Raw genomic sequence first — 27,167 nt, 5'->3', positions numbered from 1 at the left:
ACTGGTCTCTCTACTTTTAATAAAATCTGTGGTTTCGACAATTTTCTTATATTTTTATTCAATCAATATTGAATAAGACTAGCAGGTAACCCATTCTCCACAAGGGTCCAATTGAAGAACTTACAAACAGAAAACTTGACCTACTGGAATCTTGGAGAATTAAAAATAGGCCTATAACCATCTTGATAAGATGGTTGATGATGTCAGGGAGGAGGGAAAATACTCCATGCTGAAGAGAATAGCACAGGACAGAGAGGAATGGAGAGGGAGGAATCATGTATGGGTGTCCTAGGGCAGAACACTGATGATGATGATGATGATGATGACCATCCTCAGTAAATAAAGAATCTATGTGTAGAATTTCAAGTTAATAGAACCAGTGGTTCAGACTTGATGATGCGTAATTCCTGGATTTCCTATCCTGTACGTGTATAAGTAGATACAAACTAAGAGTTTGGACGGACTTTTTTGCTCGAAATCCCCTCCCCCCTCTCTCCCCTCGTCCATCACACCGCCCCTTCCCCCCGCCCGCAGGGTGGGGGGTGTTCTAAAAATAGATTTCCCCTTCCCCTTGCCCAGTGGTGATGAGGGGGATGAAAAGAGAGAGATATATCTTTCTCTCTCTCTCTCTCTCCCCTTCCCCTTGCCCGAGGGAAAAAATAATTTCCCTTTGAGAGGGAAAAATTCCCTTGCTGACAGATTGAAGTGAATCCTTCACTCTACATCTAATGCTATACTGACAGATTGAAGTGAATCCTTCACTCTACATCTATACTGACAGATTGAAGTGAATCCTTCACTCTACATCTAATGCTATGCTGACAGATTGAAGTGAATCCTTCACTCTACATCTATACTGTCAGATTAAAGTGAATCCTTCACTCTACATCTAATGCTATGCTGACAGATTAAAGTGAATCCTTCACTCTACATCTAATGCTATGCTGACAGATTGAAGTGAATCCTTCACTCTACATCTATACTGACAGATTGAAGTGAATGCTAGATGAGGGAAAAAATAATTTCCCTTTGAGTGGGAAAAATTCCCTTGCTGACAGATTGAAGTGAATCCTTTTCTCTAATGCTATACTGACAGATTGAAGTGAATCCTTTTCTCTAATGCTATACTGACAGATTGAAGTGAATCCTTCACTCTAATGCTATACTGACAGATTGAAGTGAATCCTTTTCTCTACATCTATTGCTTAATAATCTATTGCTATATACTGTACTAGTGAATCTCTACAATAATCTAAGTTCTATAATGGGTCATATTATGCTTGGTTTCCAACTGACAGTCAAGAGTTCAATCAAACTGTTTATAAATGTGTAAAAAATTGAGCTCTTTTGCTGTACAAACATGCCAGTCGTTATTTTTTAAGTGTTTTCTCCGACAATATGTAAGTATAATTGGAATGAGCTAGCATATCTAAAAATACTTACACCACGGAATAAGCATAAACAGAATTATGACGGCTAGTTCTCAAGATTCTCGATAGAGCGCGCTTGTGTTCAGATTTTGATCACATAATATTATGATACAGGCGCAGGCAGTTGACACACTCCCACCACCTTAGCACTAACACATACTCAGGCGCGTTAGTGGTCTTTCGCGTACAATCATCGCATGCTTGGATGCTTGCCAAGACGTGCACTGTTGCCAATCTGCCCTGTTGCCAAGTCACAAGTGGAATGTTTTTAATTTTCCAACTCGATTCTGTCCACTGGTGCGGTGTTCAATCACTATATTAGCGCGCATTCGTAGTTCAGCAGCAACAGCAGGCCTCTGCTCCCGGCATCCTTCAGTCTCCCTTCTCGGCTTTAGGGGTTGAATTTTCCGGCGCTCTCTAAAAGTTGTTGAGTAGTTATTTTTAAATACTGAATAATTTATAAATAAAAATATTTATTATAAATATTTTAAAAGTACTGTAGTTATTTTTAATGAGAATTTTGTTATGAAAATACTTAAATTCTGAATAAGATTATGAAAATTTTTAAATTTAAATCAAATAAATTATATTTTAAATTCAATTGAAAGTTATTCTAGTTATTATAGCTTAGTCATTGATTTTCAAAGATTTATTAACTTTAATTATGTAGGCTTCCCAGAATTTGAACATACCTACTTTGAATAATTATTATAGTAACTAGTTTAATTAAAATAAAATAGAAAATCATGTCGGGAAATAGATGCACATTTAGGAAATGTTCCAACAGTCGTGCAAAAGTTAAAGGATTGAAAATGTTCTCCTTTCCCCGGGATACTGACACAGCAAAGATCTGGGTGAACAACTCAGGTGAGTTTCATTTTTATTCATTATTTATTAATCAATTCAATGTAGAATATAGCCTAGATATTGAACAATATTCATGAATAGTACTTCATTTTTCAAAGTTGAAAGAAAATTTTCAACTTTCGGATAAGGAGATAACATACATTTCACAAGTTTCTAATTTTTTCAGACGTTTTCCTTATAGATTTTTAATAAAAGCATCGTTGGCACAAACATGTTGAAATGCGGTATTGTACTTGAAAGATTTACTTATCCCTGTTGCATGAAATAAGATAAAATGACAGTTGAATGCTATATACTGGAGCCATCTAGAGAAGCAGGAGACGTCATTAATCGGCACCTAATCACGGTCAAATTGCATAATGTGTTTGTGCAACCTGGCCCTAGAATAGTAATATTCCTTAAACATTGAGAAACTCAATTGATTGTAATAATTGATAAAACTTTCTATTCAGAAAAGAAAATAGAAGTTGATCATGTGTTTAGATAAAAGTAATAGCATCATGTTGACATTGGTTTGAAGTAGCTAATCAAAGTTCTAAGTGATTTCTCATTAAATAAAATACAATTTTCATCCCAAATATGTTTTCAATTTCTCAGGGAATCCAGAACTGATAGAATTATCACCAAAATCACTTGGTAAAAAGGAGATATGCGAGCAGCATTTCCAACAGCAGGATATTTTACCCAGTGGACGTCTCATGAGAGGTATGTAAAACAATAATACTCTAAGCAAAAATAATTTACTTTGTAGGAGTCTAATCTAACATTCAGCTAAATATGGATGTTTCAAGGGACTGCAGTAAAAAATGTAGTCTACTTTAACAGGGAGTGTACTATAACGGGGAACGGGGTATATTATATCGCGGTTCACTGTATGTATTTCTCTTCTTCTCATTTTTCTTCTTCTTCTTCTTCTTCTTCTTCTTCTTCTTCTTCTCCTTCTTCTTCTTCTTCTCTTCTTCTTCTTCTTCTTCTTCTTCTTCTTCTTCTTCTCTTCTTCTTCTTCTCATTTTTCTTCTTCTTCTTCTTCTTCTCATTCTTCTTCTTCTTCTCCTTCTTCTTCTTCTTCTCCACCTTCTTCTTCTTCTTCTTTTTCTTCTTCTTCTTCTCATTTTTTTCTTCTTCTTCTTCTCATTTTTCTTCTTCTTTTTTTTCTTCTTATGCTGCTTCTCTTTCTTCTGCTTCTCCTTCTTCTTCTCTTTATACTTCTATTTCTTTTTTCACATTTTCCTTCTTCTCCATCTTCTTTTTCTTCTTCGTCTTCTTCCTCATCTGCTTTTTCTTCTTCTTCTTCTTTTTCGTCCTCTTTTTCTTATTTTTTTCGCTTTCTTCTTCTTATTCTGGGATGTAGGTAGTGAAAAAGAGTAGGAGAGTTAGGGGAGAAAGCTTAAAACTATCACTCGCCAAATACGTTTCTCTATCACAGCTTCTCCAAACTCAGGGGTGGGAAGAGAGAGAAAGCGAGTGTCTGAGAGAGTGCGAGTTAGGTTTTGTTTGGATGTGAAGTATTGTGTCATATTGTTTCCTTGTTTTGTTTGCTGAGTCAATGGCAATATAATACAGTATACAGTAATACATATTAGTATATGTTTCAATGGAGTAAAGTGTTATACAGTTTAAGTTTATATACATACTATAATTATATGGAATTACTATCTTCAGCTGAATTGGTAAGGGAGAAAGAAAACATGAATACAAGACATTCACACGCATACGATGATCATTTCTGAAAACGATTATCAACATGGTACTGTAGCCTAATAATAAAAACCTATTATTCATCGCGATTAACTTTAGATATAGAATTACATTCTAATTGTGAAAGTCCAAGTCTACTTCCAAGTTAGACATTTCTTGTAATATATAGGCCTAATTACTATGGAGATAGAGTTTGTCAAAGAGCCTCTCTGCTCTCCTAGTTTTCTTTACGCACACAGCAGCAGACATACGGTGTAAAAAATCCCTCTCCAGGTGTTTGAATGATACAACGCAAACAGGCGTCCGTCTGTTTCCATATCATGTTTACTCATATCGGCATGCCGCTTCATATTTTGTCCGTCTGTCTGCTGCTGTGTACATGCGCCAAAAAGATGGAAAATTCCTATCTATTCATTTATTTTTTGATACAATTACAAATCATATTAATATGATCGGGATAGAACAACAGGCATAGCCCAAAACTACTCTGTTCCCAAATTTTGATAAATAATAAAATGTCCAAAATAATAGGTTATGTTCTTACTTAAACGTTAAAGTTCAAAGTTCTGTCCAAAAATATATATGAGCTAAAATTTTTGAATTTGGAATGATTAAATACCAAATTATAGTCGAATATTGCACTAAATATCACCGCACTTTGAATAAATCAAGCTATTTCAGAAAATTTTTAAGCCAAAAATATATACACAACTTTCCACTAGGCACAGCTGTTACCACTCTTCAAGCTGTTACAATTTACAAAATGTTTCGATAATTAATCACCTCAATTTAAATTAAACCAATATGGCTCAAATAAATTATGTGGAACTATAATAATTATAATATAATTATGAAAGATATAATAATTATATCAATTATTATATCGGTATCATCAATATTCAACAATGATTTTTCAAAGGAATTTTGTATTGTTCACATGAAACACGCCGACTTATGTTCACCTGTTTAATTGTGAAAGTGGAAAGTTGCATAAATGTAGGAGTAGATACAAGTGCCCAACGTGACCAAACCTTGGGACAGATAACAAAAGGGAGGCAGACGTTTTTGAAAATTCGACTCTTTTATCATAATAAACCTGTAGTCGCCTTTCCTCCCTTCTCATTTTTATCTGGAAGTTCTCTCTTAAAAAAAGGTAGACTTGTGTAGGCTGAACTTGTCCCCCTACTATAAATAAAACTATTAAAAACAATAGATGAGCGTGCACATTTCCTTTAGGACCTTGGATTTCAGAAGAGGCTTTTGTATTTCTAGCTAGGTTGCTAACCATTTTTTCAACTCCCTCATGAATTGGGTGGCATCAATTTGTAAAAGATAGGCAACATCAAAGTTCTAGTGTTAAGAATTCATTTAATACAGAATAGGTAGTTTGCAAATAGGTATTTTAGTTTGCAAATTTGACCATTTTCTCTCTTACTCAAAATATTTTTTATCGAATTTATTGATAAGAATCTTGCTAAAAAATGTTATCTACTATGTGATAAAAAACAAATAATAAGCTTCATCCAACAAAATAATTTCAATAGATATAACAACAAAATGGTGGTATAATATTCATTCATACATTCATATTAGGTTTTTTCTTCATGACAAAGAACTGTCTCTAGGCGAATAAAATATATTTGAGATGGAATTCATTATTACTAACAATTACTCTTGTAACAAATATACCGAAGCAACTTGAATCACAGCTACTCAAAGTACTATATAGAAGGAGGCAGTAAAGGAAAATTAGCAACCATGCGGTCATTTTTATCAACGATTATCAACGCTTTTTCAGATACAAACGTTCTTTATTCTTAAAATAAATTTTGTTTATTTTTTTAAGGTCATAAACTCTCAATTGCAAAAAAAAGATAGAAGATGACTGATTGAGGTACAAGGTACAAAACTAAGCTCCTTTTATAGGATGCATTAACAGAGACTTACTTTTTTGAAATTCGTTCAAAACAAAAGTATCCTAAAAGTAACATATTAAGAATACTTTGCCGAATCTTGTTTTACACAGTCTTGAAAATGGCCTCAGTTGATATAACTACTCCATTCATAAATTATTAATATACACACATTCACGGCTTGATTGAACAATCGCCGATCGGAAAGGAAGTCGGGGAAAATCCAATAATAATAATATTATTGACAGGATAAAGATTTTTAGTTGAATTGCAACAATTAATTAATGGTTAATGGAGTAATTAATTTACTCCCTGGTTGTATGACTATAATGATAATTGTAATGTGCTTACAATTATTGCTGAAAGTAATTGAATAATTCAGTAAAGAATAACTCCCTCATCTTGACTGACAGTATTCTACTCGCTCTTTCGATCTTATACACTCTCTCAATGATTGAATGAAATTACCGTAATATCACAATTACGACAATGTTGTTAATTTTTCAGGTGCCTTTCCGCAAGTCTATTGTGGCTGTGACAGTGATCCGGGCCCATCCACAACCATTCACTCATCTAGTCCAGCTTCTCCTCGTTTCAACATAACATTGGCGTCACCAATGTTTCTATGATGCATCGGACCAGCTCTAAAAAGCTCTAAACTAACAGTAAAGTAGGAAAATAATGAAAATAATAAAATCGTCATTTCTTCAATCAATTGTAACTTTCTAATGATATTGGAATCGGAAGTATTGTCGACTAGAGTGAGAAAAAGAGAAAATTCTGCACATCCTTGACTATATTTTGAAGTTCCAATTGAAGTATTTCAAAAGATGCTCAGATTTGAATAAAATTTGGTTATTAACTTAAAAAATTATTCTTAATAAGATAATAGAAATTAAAACTACAAAATATTTACATTGGAAGCACATCCCCTTTTTTCATGTCTGTATTGACCAGACCAATATGGAAAAGTGGAGTTTCATCTTGATGAGATTTTATCAGCTGCTCCATAGGCCTACTGTACATAAAAAATTTGCATTCATCACATTCCAAAAGCTCCAAGCTCTAGAAAAATTTACAATTTGATACTTTTTGATATGTGTTTCTAAATCTACATTACGATATAACAGAAAAATTGATATCCATGCAAAAGTAAGAAATGATCAATTTATTTGTGGACAATTATATTTCATGACTAGATCCATGGATTATTGAAAATTGTTAATGAAAAAAAAATAATTGATAATCTCTTTTCATTTAAAATTTAAAATCTATTTTTTTTATAAGATAATATTCAAGATAAGATAATAATTATTATAAATTTATTTGAACAGTTAGTAGCAATAAAACAACAATTTATTACTATTGTATAATTATTCAATCACTTGAAAAGCCTATCAAATTAATGTTTATGAATATCTTTAATATCACTATACATGATAATCAGACACATGATGAAATTTTGAAATTTCAAAAGTATAAAACTCAGTTTGAATAAAAAATATTTGACCTGAAAATTGAGTATGTAATTGAATAAAACTGTATTATTCCGAATAAAACTTTTATTATTAATTTTGTGCTACATCTTATTATTTGTGCTTCACCTTTAATATTCTTTAGTTTTTAATGCTTTAGATCATGACCATACACAAGTTACACTATAGATGGCCATGTTTGGATCAAGGTCTATAAATACACTCATGTTCCTTATGGAGCGGCCATCTTATGGGGTATTTATGGCGGTCTTAATGATAACAGCCGTTGAATTTGAAAATTGGTGAACTTGAACCCCATAAAATGGCGATTTTGCAATGCATCACAGGATTGTGTCATGACCTGTATTTATAGTCTTTGGTTTGGATAAGTTGAAGCTAGCACTCTAGCTGCTTCCATCAGTAACTAAGTTCTTGACACCATAGTGAGGTTCACATTATAATGGCAGTGATAGGAGAACAAGGTTGCCTCTGTCTTGTCAATGATTTCAATGGCAGTAGCTGATACCACTTTATTGATACAATATTAACTCTTTATTCTCATTTAAAAAAATAAATTATATTTCATTAAGCAAGAAATTATAATTTTCAAAAATTATATGATGAATTTTAATAATAATTATGGAAATTCATTATGAAATAACTGAAAAATATAATTTCTTGCTTAATAAAATATAATAATAATAATAATATATATACCCTATATAAATATATATAAGTTATATTTTAATGATAGTAAATTATATTATTTTCATAATAATTATGGATATTCATTATAAAATTATTGAGAAATATAATTTCTGGCTTGATAAAATACAATTGTTTATTTTAAACTACAAAAAAGAGTTAATATTGCATCAATTAACTAAATTATTGAGATTTATTATCATCTTATTGTAGTATCCCTGGTTACCTAGTAACATAATATTGATGTTGATTCAATATACAAATTGAGTTACTTCTTATCTATCATTCACACTTATTACAATAATCTAATATATTATCTAAATAATATTTTATCTCAACAATAATCCAATCTTAATGAAAACCTTATTATAATCTTAATTATTAAGATGAAATATATTGTTTACTATTAATTATACATTGTTTTAAGACGATCTGGCAACAGAACAAAGCGGGAAAAAGCTATCTGCTTTGTTGAATGATAGACAAGGATAACAATACTATTGATAATGAAACATTGCCGTTATAACGTGGACATCACTATAGCGCTCCAGGCGCTTTCATCAGTAACTAAGTTTCCCTCACTAGCGCTACTGATTGCACCGTCTAGAACTAAGGTTCCGATGCTGGCGCTATCTCTGATACTCGTCTAGAACTATCTCGACCCGTCAGATCTCTGGTAGTGTTTCTTTCCTCTGTGGTTTCTTCTCGTCCTTCCTGGTTGATCTTGAATGGCTGCTTGCTGGACCGTTACAGGCGACAACACCACAGGCCCTAGTCAAAAATGCCACCCGTAGCGCTTAAAACATGCGAAAACTTATGCTATTACTCGCTACTATTGAGTTAAAACTTGTTTTGAAATAGTTAGACAGCATGTTGACAGTTCGAGTGATTAGTCTAAAGTGACGCGTGCGCCTGGTCGTGTGCGTGTCCCTTGTCTAGACAAATGGCGCGTGCGCTCTGCTCCCTGCGAGGTCAGCTTCTAAGCCCGATAACTCCTGCACCGAAAACCGTTACATTCAATCATAGACACATGAAAAAATGTGTAGAGTGATTTATCATCTGTGACATTTGTTTAAATTCATTATACTTTTAATTTCACTCTCTCTCATAATATGTCAAGTGTTTACAAGATTTATGCAAAAACCGATACAATCAATCATAGTCACATGAAAAAATGTCTAGACTGATTTATCATCTGTGACATGTGTTTAAATTCATTATGCTTCAAATTTCATTCTCTCATAATATGTCAAGTGTTTACAAGATTTATGCAAAAACCGATACAATCAATCATAGTCACATGAAAAATGTCTAGATTGATTTATCATCTGTGACATGTGTTTAAATTCATTATGCTTCAAATTTCATTCTCTCACACAAGTGTTTACAAGATTTATGCAAAAACCGATACAATCAATCATAGTCACATGAAAAATGTCTAGCTCGATTTATCATCTGTGACATGTGTTTAAATTCATTATGCTTCACTCTCTCACACAAGTGTTTACAAGATTTTATGTTTTCGGGGTCAATACAACCACTTTGTACTGTGCTAACCCCATTTTAGTTGTAATAATTTCGGCTACCTGATTTTCTGTAAGGTTGTGTTGCTTAGCCTCTATCCAGTTCATATGAAAACTCACCCGGGCATATGAGGACACGATATTGTGTGCTATCCTGTGGATGAATAAATTAAGATAATCTATGAATGGAGCCGAACACTGCAGTCTCATAACAGTGCCCTCTTCTGAATTTTTAATTGCCTCAGCTATTTCATCACGAACGCTTTTCACAGCAACTTCCATCTCGTTTTTCTTAATAAAATCTCCTATATCATTTTTAGTTGCATACTTTTCTGCAATTTGATTAATCAGAATAGCAATGGCATCTTTTGTAATGAATTGTTCAATACCGTCCATAATATTAGCTTTTATTGCACTCGCCATTTCAGATAATCGTTTTTCAAACTCTTCCTTTGTTAATGAAGAACTAGTCAATTTCTGCAAAGTAGATTCTAAATATTGCTTATCAATTGGCGATGGGTGTGTTTCATTTACTTTAGTAAAAATTTTTGTACTAAGCTGTTTTGATTTAGTATTGAGATAGTTTCTGTCCAGCACCTCCAAATTCTTAATTTTATCCGATATGGCTTTTAATTTCTCATCTAAATAAGCTTATCAACTTATCGTTCTAATACTCACCAACTGGGATGAAAAGCTGTCTGTTAAAGTTTTCACTTCTCCTAGAGCAGATTCTAAAGTTACAGTTCTCTCTGCAATAGCTTTATCAATATTGGCACTAAAATTTTGTAATGTACTTAGAATATGTTCTCTTTCAATTATGCTCACTCTGATATTCTTTGTATTTTCCAAAACGAGTTTGGTTATTTGCGAATCTAAATAAAATTTCACAGCTTCGCTGATTCCTTGTTGATTTATTGATTCGATTATTTTCTGTGTTATCGAGTCAATATCACACGTAAGATTAGCAACAGCTCCGGCAGCACTAGGAGTATCAATTCGACCGAATCGATGCAGAGTCATCGTAACACTAAACAATTAGTTTTGCTTCTTTTAGCTCTTCAATTATAGACGCGATCTCAACATCATGCCCAGTGTTGCCAGAAGCTTTTGAGGAATAGAGTAAATTTAATCTTTCCACTAATTTGTCAAAATTATCAAAGTATTGATAAATTCTATCATGAGAATTATTTTTTGCAAATTTCAATAAACCCAACCCCTTCTTTTTACCAATTTTTTTACTGGGAAATAACTTCTGAATCATTTGCGATTTAATTCCCTGATTTCGTTTAACATAGCCTCTTTGATCTAAATGTATGGCTGTAAGTGTTAAGATTTTTTTATACTTATCCAGATCTCTCTGATTATAAAGATTCGAATTCGGTCTTGAACTAAATAATAACTCAAGTAGACCATGTGTTAAACGAAATCTTTCATTATTAATATCTATATAACCGTCATTGAATATTACTTGCTGATTTCCAATATAATACACGTCATCTTTAGAATTGTATGAAATTCCATAACTAATTGAATTATTCAATTTTTCCGCATGAAACGTTTTTAGATATTGTGACAGCACATCATTGTTTTTACTAGAACCAAGAAAACTGTTTTCAAATTTAGTCGAGCTTAAAAGATTGTCTGTTGAACTCCCATAGCTTTTATCATAACTCGACTGTTCATCATCAACCTCCATGCTCTCCTCTTTTAACTCTTCCTTTTTTACACCATGATTAGAGTGAAAACTAGATTTGTTTTTTCCCAGTTCAATTATGGGCTCTATCAATGGCAAGAGTGTTTTCCTATTGTATTCCTCCGATCGTTTTTCAAAATTAACTAAGCTTTTATGCTTGTTGCTGATTACTTTTCTCAATTTCTTAATCTTTTCGATTGAACCAACGTTCTTTCTATTCAGCTTCCTGCTGCGTGTTTTAGACAACATGACTGCACAAAGAATTAATCTCTACTGAATGGTAAGAAATGTATCAAGCAAATCTCGGTACTTGCCGCTATTAATTCCACACTCAGTCATAATAGTTACAAAATTATGAGGTTTACGATTCCAAACTTTATGACAAAGTTTAACAAAATCTTTATAAGAAATATCTCCTCCAGCATGATCTCTGTGAATTAATTTCAGACTCAATAAATCTATCTTGAAGATTATAATCATATTTGCATTGTCCCTAGTGAAATGTTTCTGTGTAGCTCCATAACTCTGAATTGAATATGCAGTGTCAATATTACGATGTCGTCCCATAGTAAAATATTCTCTTATTTGAGGTACATGATTAAGTTGGAAGTCATCAAATATTACTAAAGAATATTCTGATATTTTGTTTGGGTGAGGTATAGATTCGGAATTGCTGTTCATATGAAATTCAACATCTTTCATTTTTGAAAAGACTTTTCTCAAAAACAAGTACTTATCTTGATACTCGCTCTTCGTATGCAAGTATATAGTTTTAAATCTCAACCCATTCTTTGAAAAAATTAAATTAAATAGCAAATTGGTCTTGCCACACCCTGAAGAGCCTATTATAAGGATCCTCGCATTATGAGGTAACAACTTACCATTTTTACACCATGTTGGCATTTCTTTCTCTCTTATAACATTGTCGAAATTTACTATCAGGATCATGTTAGACACATGTACAGCACGTGATCTGATAAGGAACTAATCATTTTTCGTAGGTTATCAGTAAGGGGGAGGAGGAGGAGGAGGCGGCTTATCACAGCTCGCTCCCCCACTGATAGAAGTTTCTCACTTCAACATATCGTTCCCTCTCTTTCCCGCACCCTCTTTACTAGAATGCATCTGTTCCCCCTTATCTAAGCCTTAGCTAATTACGAATCTTTGGATTAAAATGAGAAGCGTTTTTGATAAAGAGCTATTATATTTACACCAAATCTTTGTCATATTTACACTGAATGTATTACAATAGATTATTTTTCATCTAATAGTTGACTTCTACTAATATAACTAGGCGTTGAAAATCCAATCCACTTAACAAACAATCCTTTTTTGTTGCGCTTTAATATTTTTTCAATCAGATATACTTGTCTCTCCGATTCGTTTAATTCTGTTTTTTTAATTTCTTCTCCGTAAAACCTACCACTAATTACTTCTCCGTTTAGATCTCGCAAGCTATACGTTACAGGTTGAGAAGGAAATATAGAATGAATTACAAAATACTCTGCACTCCAATTTATGTTATAAGATTTATCGAAAAGAACCCTTTTCTTTGAGATTCGTACAACATCTCCTAGCTTAAATTTCGGTTTTGAATTTTTCAATTTATATCATCTATTGAATGCAGAATTCAAAGACATTAAAACATGATTACGATCTTTTTTTCCTCACATCTTTAGGTTTCATTCTAATTGAAGTGTGCATTGTTGCATTATAATCACGAACCAAACTGTCTAGCTGTGATATCCAGTTTTTGGTTCCACGTTCAGTTAAATATCTATAAATTTTTGCTTTAATTGTTCTATTAAACCTTTCAACTATGGAGGCTTTCTTATCGGTAAAAACATGATAATGTTTAATACTGTATCTATCTAATAACGCTTTAACTTTTGAATTAAAGAATTCTGTTCCCTGATCTGATTGAAACAACTTAACTCCCTTATTTTTAGAAATAATGGCTCGAGCGCATCAAATACAGATTGACTTGACTTGTCTTTTAATGGTACACAATATGCAATTTTGAAAAACAATTAATAACAGCTAAGATATACCTATAACCTTTATTAAAACGTGATAAACTGGTCATCTCAATGAGATCGGCTTGAAGCAAGTCTTTTTCACTTTACAACTCATATTTGCGAGTGGGATAGTTACGCGTGGTACACTATGAAGTTCTAATGCTATCTTAGATCTAATAATATTCATATTTACAACACGAAATCAGTGGTGTTGGATGCTTGTCATAGACATACTGAGCAATCAGTTCACAGTGGGCACTCTATAATGTCCGAAAGGTAAAGTGTCTACACCGTTCTCAGCAATATATCTCTTATCGTCATAAGGACTCAAACATTTTTGCACATTCAATCTGATACATGGTGTGATTATAGGACCTCATCATATTAAATTTTTCAATGTGTTCACAACGTTCAATCAGCGATTTCTTATATAAATTAAAATTAAGTTTTCTACATTTCACTCCGGTCTGTACACCCTTTGCTACACATTTATTTACAGGTTCTTCATTCTCGTTACATACTAAATATGAGTAAACTTTGGATCAAAACCCTACAAATTTATGCACAGGCCTCAACCCTGTCTCATCCTTGAACTTTCCTACAACTTTATTTCTCTCCATGGAAAAGCATGGGTGGTAAGGAGGGTAATTACTAGTGTCGAAAAGGCTCAAATTTTCTTTAATCAACTGATACACGTCTTCGACTTTTACGTTTAAAAGAAAACTATCTGTATCGGTCATACAGAATTCTATGCGATCCCACAGTATAATTTTTTGTAATTTGCAATAGAAAAAATCGTACATATGGAATTTACTCAACTCCATTACGGAAAAGCCGGATCAGACAGGCTTGTTCATTTTTAGTTCCAACTTGCAAGAGAAAACTGCGATCACGTTCGGACTAATTACCAGCGTTTACATACCAGATTTGAAATGTACTTATCTAACTGTTTTTCATCCGTGATAATTTTAACATTGATTTGCTTATGACTAGATTGAATAGTCTTTCCCGAAGATAAGATTGCAACAGGCCTTAAAGAAGGATATTTCAAATTTATTTTTTGCGTTCTGTCTATTCCGGATATTGAAGTCGATGTAGCTTTTCAGCCAGGGAGATTGGGAAAAGCTAATGACACGATGCACTTTCAATAGTTGCAAGCCGAGTGGAAGGTAGAGCTTTAAATTGACGTAGTGAACAATGTACTTTTCACAGTCAAAAAGTGTGTTCATGAGCTTTTTGGTTCCAGTTTGACCGTTCTCATTTGTTTGGTAGTTTGACAGCAATTCGTGCGGCTGTGTTTGGTGGAGAGGTGCGAGTGGGAAGCTGGCATGCTTATCATGTAACTCCTGGGGGTACTTGAGATCACATTCTATTATATATCCAGTTTCTGAATTGCTGTCCAAATTCATGAAATCAAGCTTGGAAATTTCTCCCTCTGAGAGGAATTTGAAATTTCCAAAAGGTAAGCTTCGGCTCATAGCTTCCGAGTATAAACTGTTTGCATCGATATAAAGGAGATAATTACTCGGTTTTGAAGGGTCATATGTTTTGGGTAGATGTTTGTTATTCGCTTCACAATAACGTTTACCGATGAATGACACCCCACCTCTCATCCCCTGCCTCAAACATAAGATGTATGTCAGGATGAGTAATCAATTCTAGTTCGACTTTAGTGTGTTTCAACATACAATTCCAAGTAAAGTGTGCGAGGGAAAGAAAATGGGTGACATCAAGGCCGTATGAGCTAAAAAGCGTAGACCTCATGGATTCAAAAACTTCCGCTAATAGCATCATGTCCAAACATAAATAGAAATCATGATATTCACCGAGTGATTTCAGCTTGAATGTCGAGAACACTCTTTGCGCATGCTCATATTCTTCGCAAGACAGAGGTGTATCAGTTAAATCATTATGAAAACATTCGATGGGAGGAAGCGATGTTTCCGCGAATTTTTCGGGACAAATCATGTATGAGTAAGGATATTCAAATAATGGTACTTGCGAATTAGATTTGAATTAAACAATAGGCCTATTGTAATTTTTAAATTTCTTTTCTTTATTGCATTCAATTACATATTTATTATTCATTCTTCCCTGATTGTTGATTACTTATCTTGACTGATTTTTTTAGTTGTGATTTGTTACATTTCAATTTTGTAAATTAAATACCCCTCAAAATGAGAGATTTCACAATTGGAGTTACAAACCGTGGTAACCAAAATTAATATTCCAGAATTATAGTTTAGAAGATCATCTGACACGGCAGCTGGAGAGGTTCAATGGCGTTGTTTAGATAAAAATTGTAAATCCTCTCTTAAAACTGACAAAAATGTTTCTGAAATAGTTGATTTTCCAATCTTACATAGCCATGCTCCTCCAGTCAGTAGTTCTCTCAATGGCAGTTCGTGCTCTACTCCCATAATTAATAAAAATTGCTCAAACAAAATAGTTGGTTCTGATACAGAAGGTAATGATTCAATGATAGACCCAACTATAGCTACTCATTCATCACTTAATTCTAATCCATATGAGTGTAATAAATGCTTTAGCTTGGTTGAGAGATTGTTAAGCGGAAACCAAGCATTAAGTGAAGCTAATTCTCAAATGAGGATTCAATGAATGCTGCCATTGACCGATCAATCATGAACGAGAAACTAGTTATGGAACTCACTGATAAAGTTTCAACGGATGTTGGAACTCAAACTGAGAGTGCTGAGGGGTTGTTCTTAGAGATAATGTTCCCCTATTGGCCACTCAGGCTAATGAGTGTTTTCTTAAGAAGAATACTTTCTACAATGCAATAACTAGTAATAACATGGTTAGTGAAGACAATGAAATGGATTATGATGATATTAGATGTAAGCTTGTACACAGAATCTCCAAACTTGAATCACTATTGAACTCTAGCAATAGACTATTGTCAGATATACAAAAAATATGAATTCAGCAAGAAGTCAATTAAAAGCCTTTCCAAATCATGTTGTAGTGAAGAGGTAAGTGATATGAATTATTATGAGAGCCAAAAAATTCATATCTGGGCTGATAGTCACGGTAAGGGAATTAGAGAGCCTCTAACTGGGTTACTTCGAGGGTATGATATATCTTGTGTTTCCACTGTGGCCCCCGGGATGAAGTTTGAGACTCTTGCAAACTGGATGTTGTCTCCTAATGAGACTGTAGGTCTGAATCGAAATGATTGGATTGTGCTTCTGAGTGGCACAAATAGTATTCACTCCGGTTTTAATGATCTTGATAAGGAGAGATTTGTTGCTAAACTAGTTGAGGTGATTGGGACCTACAGACACACAATCTGATAATATCAACCATACCCTACCGTTACGATCTCTTTGAGAGTTCCTTGAAAATAGATCTATAGCTGCTATAAACCGAATCATAAGGTGTTTGTCTAGACTGCACTCTGTAAAAATTTTAGATTTATGGTCTATTGAAAGACGTCTCCACACTAGTCACGGTCTTCATTTGAACAGGAGAGGTAAGTTCATGGTTGCAAAGAGAATTTTCAGAATTGTAACTGAGAATTCAGTCTCTGATAGAAATAATTATGTTGGACCAGATACTCTCACACCTCATTCTCTGGCAGTGAGCGGTGACCTAATTGACAGCTGCTATCGTGCTCATGATACAATGACACAATCCTTTGTGACAGTTGATGCCACCTTCTGTAGTGGCTCACGTGCTAGTGATGATGGTCCTTTCCAATGTGATGAGAGAATTGGCGAAAATGGTAGTGTGCATTGCTCTATTGAAGCAACACCTGATTCTATAGTGGTTGACCGTACTGATCAGGATGTGGTAGCTACTCATGAAATTCCAGTTTTGATCTCTTATAGACCAATCAATTTTTTAGATTAAACCAGCGATTGCAAACATTTGTAGATCGCACAAATCTGATTGACTGTCTTGCTGAGGCTGGAAGCAACCATGGTCACTCACCTAATTCTATGTCAGGCCCAGTCACTCTAAATGTCCTGCACTATAATGTTCGAAGTATTCGTAATAAAACACAGAGTTGGCTCTGCAAATTCAAAACATGCAGGAAAACAAATCTCTAAGTAGAGTTGATCTCTTATGTCTCTCTGAAACGTGGTTGAATGGCAGTGAAAGTGTTAATATTGAAAATTTTAATCTTGTGTGCTATTTCAACAGAGAGTTACGAAAGGGCGGTGGTGTGGCCATATATTCAAGATGTGGATTTTTGACCTCTGAATTCAGCTTAGCAGAGGTTTGCGAGTCAGACTTTGAGGCAGCGGCTGTGACTGTGGAGGGTGATTTTCTAATAGTCTGTATTTATAGATCCCCTGACAGCTCAATGGATACATTTGTTGACAGGCTTGACAAGCTTCTTTCTTCAACTTTTAAGAGATTTAAGGGAATTATTGTGATTGGCGACTTTAATGTTGACTTTCTCAGCAACTCAAGCTCAAAGCAGGAGTTGATGTCAGTCTTCTGTGCCTATGGTCTTCAGGATGTGATTGGGGAGCCTACTCGGGTTACAGCTCACTCTTCCACTCTGTTGGATAATGGTTTCATCAGTGTCAAATATATTGATGCTGTATTGTCAAGAGTGATTAGCTTGTCTCTGTCCGATCACTTTGCTCAGGAGATAGTTGTTCCTTTACCTCTGCATCAGGTGAAATCTCTCAAGGCTGTAATGAAACGATCTTTCTCTGATCAAAACAAGTTGAAATTCTCTCACTACTTAGGTCAATGTGACTGGTCACCCTATATCTGAATGAGATTCACCACGAGGCTCAGACTGATTACTTTTCCAGATGTTTGTTCAGGGTTTTGAAATGGCCTTCCTTTGAGAAAGTTAGGAATTCCCAGAAATACTTCAAAGATCCCCTGGTCAAATCCTTACTTGAAGGATCTCTGTAACAGGAAGCGAGACCTGGAGGTTTATGAAGGCTTATCCTCAAAATACTCTGTTTCGTGAGTTGTTCAAAAAGATATCCTCTGACATCAGACTGCTGATCCATTCTCTCAAGACTGAATATTCCAAGAGACTGATAGCTTCTGCTGACAACAAATCTAAGGCTGTATGGAATCTAATCAGGAAGGAAACTCCCATCAGGGTGAGTACTGAGTATCCAATTGTGATTGATGGCCTCCCAGTAGGATCACTTTGTGAAGTTGCTGAAGTATTCAATGACTACTTTGCTGGGGTGGTTTCATCGAATAATAGGCTCAGTTTGGGGGTTTTTGACGGTCCTTCTTTTTGTGATTTACTTGTAAATTCTAACCCTGGTAATGCTGCTGTCTCTGAGATGCCAACTTGGTCTGAGCAAGAGGTTGTATCTATTGCTAAGAAGCTAAAAATGAAAATGTCCAGTGGGTCTGATGGAATTCCTTCAAAAATACTAAATGAGTTTTTCCATTGTGTCAGTGGTCCTGTCACTCAGCTTCTGAACAGATCATGTGCTTCTGGGTCATTCCCCGCCTGCTTCAAGGTATCTAAGCTAAAGCCAATTTTCAAAAAAGGCTCTCGGAAGGAAGTGGATAAATACCGACCTATAGCTAACTTGACCTCTTTGTCCAAGGTATGGGAGAGAGCAATATATGACCCCTTGCTGGCTCACTTCCTGAATAACAATCTTTTAAGTGAGTGTCAATATGGTTTTAGAGCTGGAATGTCAACCGTAGATGCATTGGAGAGTTTCATCAGTGATATCTATTCATCATTGGATCAGGGTGTTAAGGTCATGGGGTTTTTCGTTGATATGAAGAAGGCATTTGACAGCCTGAACCACAGCATTCTCCTAAGGAAGCTTCATTACTATGGAATTAGAGGTAATTTCTTGTCGATGATTGAGTCTTATCTTAGTAACAGAAACCAGATGGTTGAAATAGAGGGCGATAATGGTGTTGTCATTAATGGTAAATTCAGGTCTGAACTTCGTCCTGTTGGGAGAGGGGTCCCACAGGGATCAATTTTGGGCCCCCTTCTGTTTCTGATTTACATTAATGACCTCCCTGCAAATGTACATCATGCCAAATCAGTTCTCTTTGCTGATGATTCAAATTTCCTAATAACAGCTAGGAATAGTGATGAACTTCAGCTGACTGCAGACTCTGTGCTTAGTGAGGTGGCTCAGTGGTGCAAGGCAAACTTGTTGGAGGTAAACCTTAAGAAAACCTCATTTATTGAATTCCAGATACAGCGATCACAGCGGGCTCTTTTCAGTTTGATATTGATGGTGAGGAGGTTCAGCCCTCTACCTCGGCAGGGTTCCTGAGTGACTGTCGACCGGAATTTGGCATGGTCAGTTCTGTGGAATCACTATAAAAAAACTCAATTCAGCAGCCTTCATTATCTCAAGATTATCTGGGGTTCTGGCAAGAGATGCTGTGATTGCTGCCTACCATGGGTATTTTGAGTCACTACTCTCATATGGCATACTGCTTTGGGGTGCTTCAAGAGATGCACTGATGGTTTTCAAAGCCCAGAAGAGAACTGTTAGGATCATATTTGGGAAGCCCCATAGATTTTCTTGTCGGTCCTTTTCAAGTCATCAAGAATCATGACAGTTCCTGCTCTTTATATTTACAACCTGGCTATTTTTGCTTATAGTACATGACAGTTGGACAACAGGATCTGATATTCATGATCATTTCACCAGATCAAGAAATGTTGTAAGAATTAATCAGCACCGAACAGCATTTTATGAACAAAGTACGGAGCTAGAAGTTATAAGGTTTTTAATTCGTTGCCAACCCGGTTAAAGGAGGCTCAATCACTTGGCCTGTTCAAAGGAATGACTAAGGACTGGTTGATTGAGGAGTGTCCGTATAGTTGGCAGGCACTCATAAATTAAATCCTAGGCCTTCCTTTCAACATGTTCAAGATCAATTACTATGTGAAAGAGGCTGTTAGACTGACTATATTTTAGTACCATACTCTTACTATTCTATTTTTATCTATAAATGTTTGTTTTTTGTGTTAGTGGTATCTATTATAGTGTGCATCATAGTCATAGTTACTTTTGTCATCTTAATATAATGCATTGTTAGAAATAAGAACTAGTATTGCTAGATTAAGTTATGTTTTTATTGACTGATTTTTGTATGACAATTGTCCATGCTTTCTTGTAATGGCCTATGACATGTATAAACAAGTAATAAAATAAATAAATATATTCCTTTTTTCAACAAGAGTTGTCTGTGTTCGCTTGGGGGGTCATGAAATACTGAAAATAAACGTTCTTTTCCATGTCTGTACTTTGCACTAAATTACGCACCAATACTTCCAAGGATTCGGACATAAACTTGTAGGAATCTAAAAATTTGATTTTGCCTACTGAAAGTGTCAAAAATCTCTCTGATGTATTTGTGATGCAGGAAATTTCTTTTTTACATTTACCGAGCGCTTTCAGAATAAAATGCGAATCAAACCCGGAGAAATTGTGAAAATAACACGAAATGTACTCCGGAGTACGAGCCGATAAATTACAAGAAACGTGTGCCGCACATAGGTAATTTCCGGTTCTGTGCGCGTGGTGACGACATTTAATATCGGTGTCTAAAAACGGTTCAGCACAAAGCCCGCAGTTTACCGAATTTTGAAATTCGCGCTCTTGACTTTCGGATAAAGCTTGCATTGGAATTTCTCGTTTCATATCCTCATACAAAATGTCCCCGAGATCTGTAATTTCCTGAAGAAATTTCTCCATGATTTTTTTATCTAAACTACTCGATCTATGGAGTACAGGTCCGTAAGCGATTTCCCCATTCACATTGATAACAACAAAACAATAGCCGCAGGGAATATGTCGTGCTGTTTTCTTTGTATAGCTATGGTTGATTTCATCCCAATTGGATTCATCATCATCATTATTATCGAAATTAACAACATAAGTTTCTAAATCTGCATAAATGGTGTACTTTTTCTTCAACGTCGCGCCTAGTTTCTTGAATTTAATTGTCTCTCCGCGTTTAGGATATGAAACTCGCTGTGATTGAAACTTGGAACAAAGCTGTTCATGTTTCATCAAATTTGCTTTACCATCATAATTTTTAGATTTGGTCGATGTAAATCTATGGAAACAGAAATTGCAAACATGTACTTGTCCGTTGCATTTTGAAAGGTGGGAGAGAAGACGCGATAGCCCGTTTTTCCCATTCGCAGTATTTACTAAACAGAAATGAGTTTTTCCTGCATCGGCTTTTAGCATTAAAAGATTAATTTGGTGCTTACGAGTGCGGAAAATGCTTGTGCAGTAGGGGAAAAACTTTTTGTTGTCATACGCAATGACATGAATTGCAATATCCGGATTTAGCATTTCAAATTTCTTAATATCGTGTGTTGTCACCGGGAAATTTACTCCTTGCGTATTAAGTGTGTGAGCAAACTTGCTCAAATACTTTACACTCAAGTCCGAGTTCCTTGGTTTCTGATGGAAATACGCGAGCACTGACCATAAAAAGCATTTTTCGTCAGACAGATTTTTGACATTTATAATACAATTTTTGTTTTTAAGAAATTGCAGTGTTTGAATGAAACTGGATGTGAAGTTTGGATTAAATTTTATCACGTTCACATCCAGTGACTCAATTTTCTTCTTCAACCCAACCGCGCTGTGTCGAACAAAGTTGTCAATGATGACATGATTTTTCTCACAGCCAACATGAAATGATCGTTAAAATCTTCATAGTTCTCAAGCACGTTTAGCGCTATGTTGGAGTAACTATGAAGATTTATTAGAGATGAGACAGTCTCGCTAACTTCATCATCCATCACCACTAATTTATACAACAAAACATTCAGCACGATGAACCACTTCACGTTCGCATCATGGCGTGCTGCGTGCTCCCTAATTATATCAAAAATGCACCGTTTCGATCTCTCAAGCACGTTTTCGATATTGATTTCCTCAGGATCGTTGATGGTTATGTGATGATGCACCGCTGCGGAATTGACACCGTGTAGTCTGCGTTCCCTCGACATGATGTTAGATTCTGAAAAACAAAAGAATAACGATCAGGATGACATAGAGTACAACAGCATGTTTTTAAATCAGTTGTGAATTGGCATTGGTAGAAGAAGGCTGTGTGTGAAAATGATATCTCAAGATCACATAATGTTGTATGAAAGATTAAGATTATTATCTTTTGATAAAAGATGGTCGAAATCTTCTCCGCATTTGTCCGCGGAAAACATGGCGAAAGAGGGATTTATATTCTCATCTGCACCAGACATTGTGCGATGTGTATTTTGTTCAATTTATTTGGGAAAATGGGAAGAAAGTCACATACCAGCAATAGAACATGCAAGGTACAGCCCGAACTGTAGAAGGAAAGATAATATAACAATTGAAGAGGAGAATTTTGATAATAATATTCTACGAGAATATGAAGAAAGATATTTAACTTTTAATCGTGTAGAAGATTCATCCGTTCAAGGAGAGTATTTTGAAAAGCATCATCTACATTGTGACTATTGTAAATCATTATCTGATAAAGCAGACTATTTTGCGAGAAATGGTTATTTCTTACATAAAAATCACTATCTGCAATGTGTCTATTGCAAATATATTATGGAAAATCCATTTGAAAAAGTAATACATTTACCGTTTTGTTTATATGAAGAGTGCGAGAAAGAAGAGCGGGGGTTGGATGTTCCAGATATACCGTATCGTAAAGATGAGGTAAAATCGCATGCATGCAGTATATTGTAGAAGGTTTTTTATCCTCCGAGGACAAAAACTGTCCTCCGAGGACAAAAACTGTCCTCCAAGGACAATTTTCCTCTCCTCCACAGAGGATAAAATCAAAGTAAAATGTACTTACATGTGTTGCATGATGCTGCATGCTCGACTGTGTAGGTGGCTATGATTCCTCTCAGCTGTAGCTTCCTTTTCCTCTCAGGTGTGTTGCCTCAACGAGACCTCAACTGTTTATGAGGTGTGGAACTCAAGTTGAGAAGTGAGAAAATGCTGTGAAAACAATGAAATATTTAAGAACTGAAATCAATCGAGAATGCTATTCAAAAAATGTTTGAGTGAGCGCTATGTTGTGAAAGAACTGAACTCAATCGAGAATGCTATTCAAAATATGTTTGAGTGAGTTGACATGGAGGAGATTTTTTCAACTTCTAGCAGGTGTTTTCACCGTCCCATGCTGAGTTCTAGAAGAGATTTTTTTTCGTCTTCTGACACATGAATGCTATTTGAAAAATGATTGAGTGTCAGTTTTTTGTAATAGGAGAGAGAATACTTACAAACCGGTGTGGGAGCACGTGCTGTAGAGGGGAATTTTTTTCGACTTGTAGCACGCTCTCGCTCGCACGAGCCTGGAACAGAGAGTATGCTATATGAACAGAAGTGATAAGAGGAAAATTATCATTTACATCTGAGTCTACTTTGAGTGCACTTTACGATGAGTTCTCCATCATACGTCCTGCTGGATAGCCCGCCGCAGCGCATGCTCAACTATTGGCAGCGCAAAGCTGCTGAGTCGTCCGCTGCTGCTGCTGCTACTGCTGCTGCTGCACCTGCTCCGCTGGATCCAGCATCACCAGGCGGGGAGATTGTCATCGGAGACAGCCCTATTCATCGGCTGGCTCCACCTACCACCTGGGCTCCGCGGCGTGCGGTGCTAACAACAGTGAGCAACAAGCAGAAGCAGGGGAAGAGGAGGCTGCTGTTTGAGGAGCCTGAGGTTAGCGGGGATAAGGAGGAGGAGCAGTCAATCTGCTCACAAACAAAGGTTAGTTCCAACAAATATTATTAACTTGTGTATGCACAGATTTTTTTCCGTGATTGATTGTTAAAAAAATCTGTACACATACAAGTCTTTGATTATTTGATACGAATATTATTTGAACTGCTTAGAAATTGAATTATGAGATATTATTGTTTAAAGTAATCAATCATGCATAAATGGAAACAAGGATAGCAGCACTAATGTAAATGAAATACTGTCATTATAGCGTGGACTTCACTAAAGTAGAATTGCTAATAATATTGTAGACACTGACCTGATAATGCAGCGTCCGCTCCATCTCATCTCTCACTCTAGCAACAGCGTCCGCTCCATCTCATCTCTCACTCTAGCAACAGCAACCAAATTACAATCCTCCTCCATGAACCGCTCAGAACTCACTCCACTCGCTGTGCTGTTCTCCTCTCCTCTCACTCTGCTCACTGCAAACAAAAATCAGCCACGTTATGATCCAGTTGAGTAATTAACATCAATTAAATTTAAGATGAAAACAATCATAATAGTCAACTACACATTGTAATCAATCTTCGTAACTTTATAAGATCAAGTTTTGGACTGACAAGTTCTTTTAAATTTAGTTATAGTAATTTATATTCAATGAATAAATAAAAAATAGTAGCATTGAAGTGGATGACAATGTTTTGTATATCATTGAATACATAAATAAATTGATTGATATACAGAGTGACACAGAATAACGGGAACTTTTAAAAACGCCATAAAACATAAGTGGGAAGGGCAAAAATTATTTTATACAAACTAATGTAAAGTTCAAAACTTGCCATTATTTGAGAATCATTAATTAGTATAAATACTAAATACTATCCAATACTATTCCTAATCTACATTAATGACCTCCCAACTATAGTTGACCCTCCAGCTAAGAGTTATCTTTTTGCTGATGATCTTTGTGTGTTTCTGAGCACGCCAACAGAGGCTTCCCTGAATGCTGCTGCACAAGAGGTGACTCAGTCAATTGAGAGGTGGTGCAACTCAAACTTGCTGTGTGTGAACTCCAACAAGGTTCAAGATTTGAGATTCACTTATAATAGGAGACTGCTGGTGGTAGATGCGGAAAAGGAAGCCAAATTTCTGGGATTCACTCTGGACAACTGTTTGAGTTGGTCCAGGCACATTGATAAAACCGCTGGAAAGCTTAATAGAGGAATATTTATATTAAGAAAGTTAAGGACTTGTGTCAGTGTTGATGTTCTAAAGGTAATTTACTTTGCTCACATTCAGTCACACCTGTCTTATGGTGCTGTACTGTGGGGGTCAAAGGCATATAGCTCAAAACTATTTTGTATTCAAAGAAAGGCAATCAGGCTTATTTGTGGTCTGCCAAAACGGGCTCAATGCAAAGAGAGCTTCAAAGAATTAGAAATACTGACATTACCCTCTATTTTTGTTCTTCAGTGTCTGACCTATGTGAAGGAGAATTTGAATGGTTTTGTTGAGCAGGGAGTATCCCATGAGCATCAGACTAGAGGCAGGAATAATTTGATCACCAGCCGCTACGAGTATTCTAGCACACAAAAAACATTTCTATTCATTGGTGTGAAGCTTTTTAATATGCTCTCTGAACAATTTAGAGGTTTGCCAAATCTAGTTTTCAAGCAGAGGCTGAAGATATTCCTAATCAGTAACCCCATTTACCCCAGTAAATCAGTACCCAGTAAATCAGTAACCCCAGGAGTTCTATGAACTGGCTAGGACTTTGTAAAATTATTAATATTATGTTGAGGTACCTACATTAAGTAAATACTGTATCAACTACTGCTACTTTTCATTTCTGTTTGTTCGTTTTTATTTGTGTGACTGCATTATATTTCAAGACCAGAATATCTTATATTAAATATATATATATTTTTTTAATATCTTTCTTTGTTTGGACATGATATTAATATATCATGATATTGTAGTTCTTTCAGAATAGTATATTTCCAATTATTGTATTGTATGTGTGACATTTGCTGTACATTGTGACGGAGGTAATGCTTCTGAAGACCTCAGAAGCGGTTACATTAAAACTTATTCTATTCTAATAACATCTATCACTTTTTGACAATTACTTCTTCAAGATGGCTTCCTCCTGAACGAATACACTCATGAAATCTGTGTTGACGATTCCTCATTGATCGCTGCAACATCTCATCTTGGATATTGCAGATTTAATTTTGAATTATGTTTTAATTTTCAATTAATTCAAAATTATTGATCAAATTGTGAGCGAAATCCACTCTGCACGGCATTCAATTGCAACTGTGTGAGAGAGTATTGTTTGGTAACCGTGTAATCTCACAATTAGGTTGCGTTTCCTGGTCCCATGATTTGTCTGTCCACCTACGATTTTCTGTTTGTAGATCTCAAATCAAACGTTTTCACAACTTGACCAATAACTGTGGTTGAATCATAACAGACAATTCAAAATGAAATTAACAATATCCCAGCTGGAATGTTGCAGCAATCGTTCAGGAATCTCAAGACAGATTTTAAGAGTGTATTCGTGCAGGAGGAAGCCATCTTAAAGAAGTAATTGTCAAAAAGTGATAGATGTTATTAATAATTCTCAAATGGCAAGTCTTGAATTTTACATTTCAAAGAAGTAATTGTCAAAAGGTGATAGATGTTATTAATAATTCTTAAATGGCAAGTCTTGAATTTTACATTAGTTTGAATAAAATCATTTTTCCCTTCCCACTAATGTTTTATGGCGTTTTTTAAAAGTTCCCGTTATTGTGTCACCCTGTATATTGTCAGTAAATGACACATGCTTCACACAGGTCGGCCTATTCTCTGCACGCTGCCAAGTTGGATGAATCGTACTGTACAGTTTCTACTGCACAATAATGCTATAATATGAATGAATTATCTTCAAGAGATGAAAAAACCAATTATCACATAGCAATCATCTACAAACATCAGGTCATAATATTATAAGAGTATTATTTTATCGGCTTTATATTCAAGTTAATAACAATCCTTGAAATTTGTAGGTTGTAGGTAATTTTTCAAATATAGTAAACCATACTGTTCACTTTCTAGTTTAGGTCTAATTGTTTTTACAACAAAATTAATTGACTACAAAGTTGAAACATCTTGAGA

The 27,167-nt window shown here is 35.2% G+C and overlaps 2 protein-coding genes across 2 annotated transcripts in view; one reads left to right on the top strand and one right to left on the bottom strand.

The window, feature by feature from the left end:
• LOC120354085 overlaps positions 1-24,516 on the bottom strand; it is a 50,354-nt gene extending 25,838 nt beyond the window's left edge. Inside the window, exons 1-2 of the mRNA XM_039440315.1 lie at positions 24,319-24,516; positions 23,560-23,631 (exon numbers count right to left, since the gene is read on the bottom strand). The gene's annotated coding sequence lies outside the window, so the exon portion shown is untranslated. The remainder of the gene's footprint in view (positions 1-23,559; positions 23,632-24,318) is intronic.
• Positions 1,943-7,181, top strand: LOC120354086. Its single transcript, XM_039440319.1, has 3 exons — positions 1,943-2,297; positions 2,895-3,002; positions 6,416-7,181. Exons 1-3 carry the CDS (start codon positions 2,177-2,179, stop codon positions 6,535-6,537), a joined length of 351 nt encoding a protein of 116 aa, XP_039296253.1. The 5' UTR covers positions 1,943-2,176; the 3' UTR covers positions 6,538-7,181.
• Positions 24,517-27,167: the final 2,651 nt, after the last annotated feature.

Source organism: Nilaparvata lugens, chromosome 13 (genome assembly GCF_014356525.2).
Source record: "Nilaparvata lugens isolate BPH chromosome 13, ASM1435652v1, whole genome shotgun sequence".
NCBI classification, from domain to species: domain Eukaryota; kingdom Metazoa; phylum Arthropoda; class Insecta; order Hemiptera; family Delphacidae; genus Nilaparvata; species Nilaparvata lugens.
The sequence above is the reverse complement of the archived record's forward strand: the minus strand, read 5'-3'. Positions and strand labels throughout refer to the sequence as shown.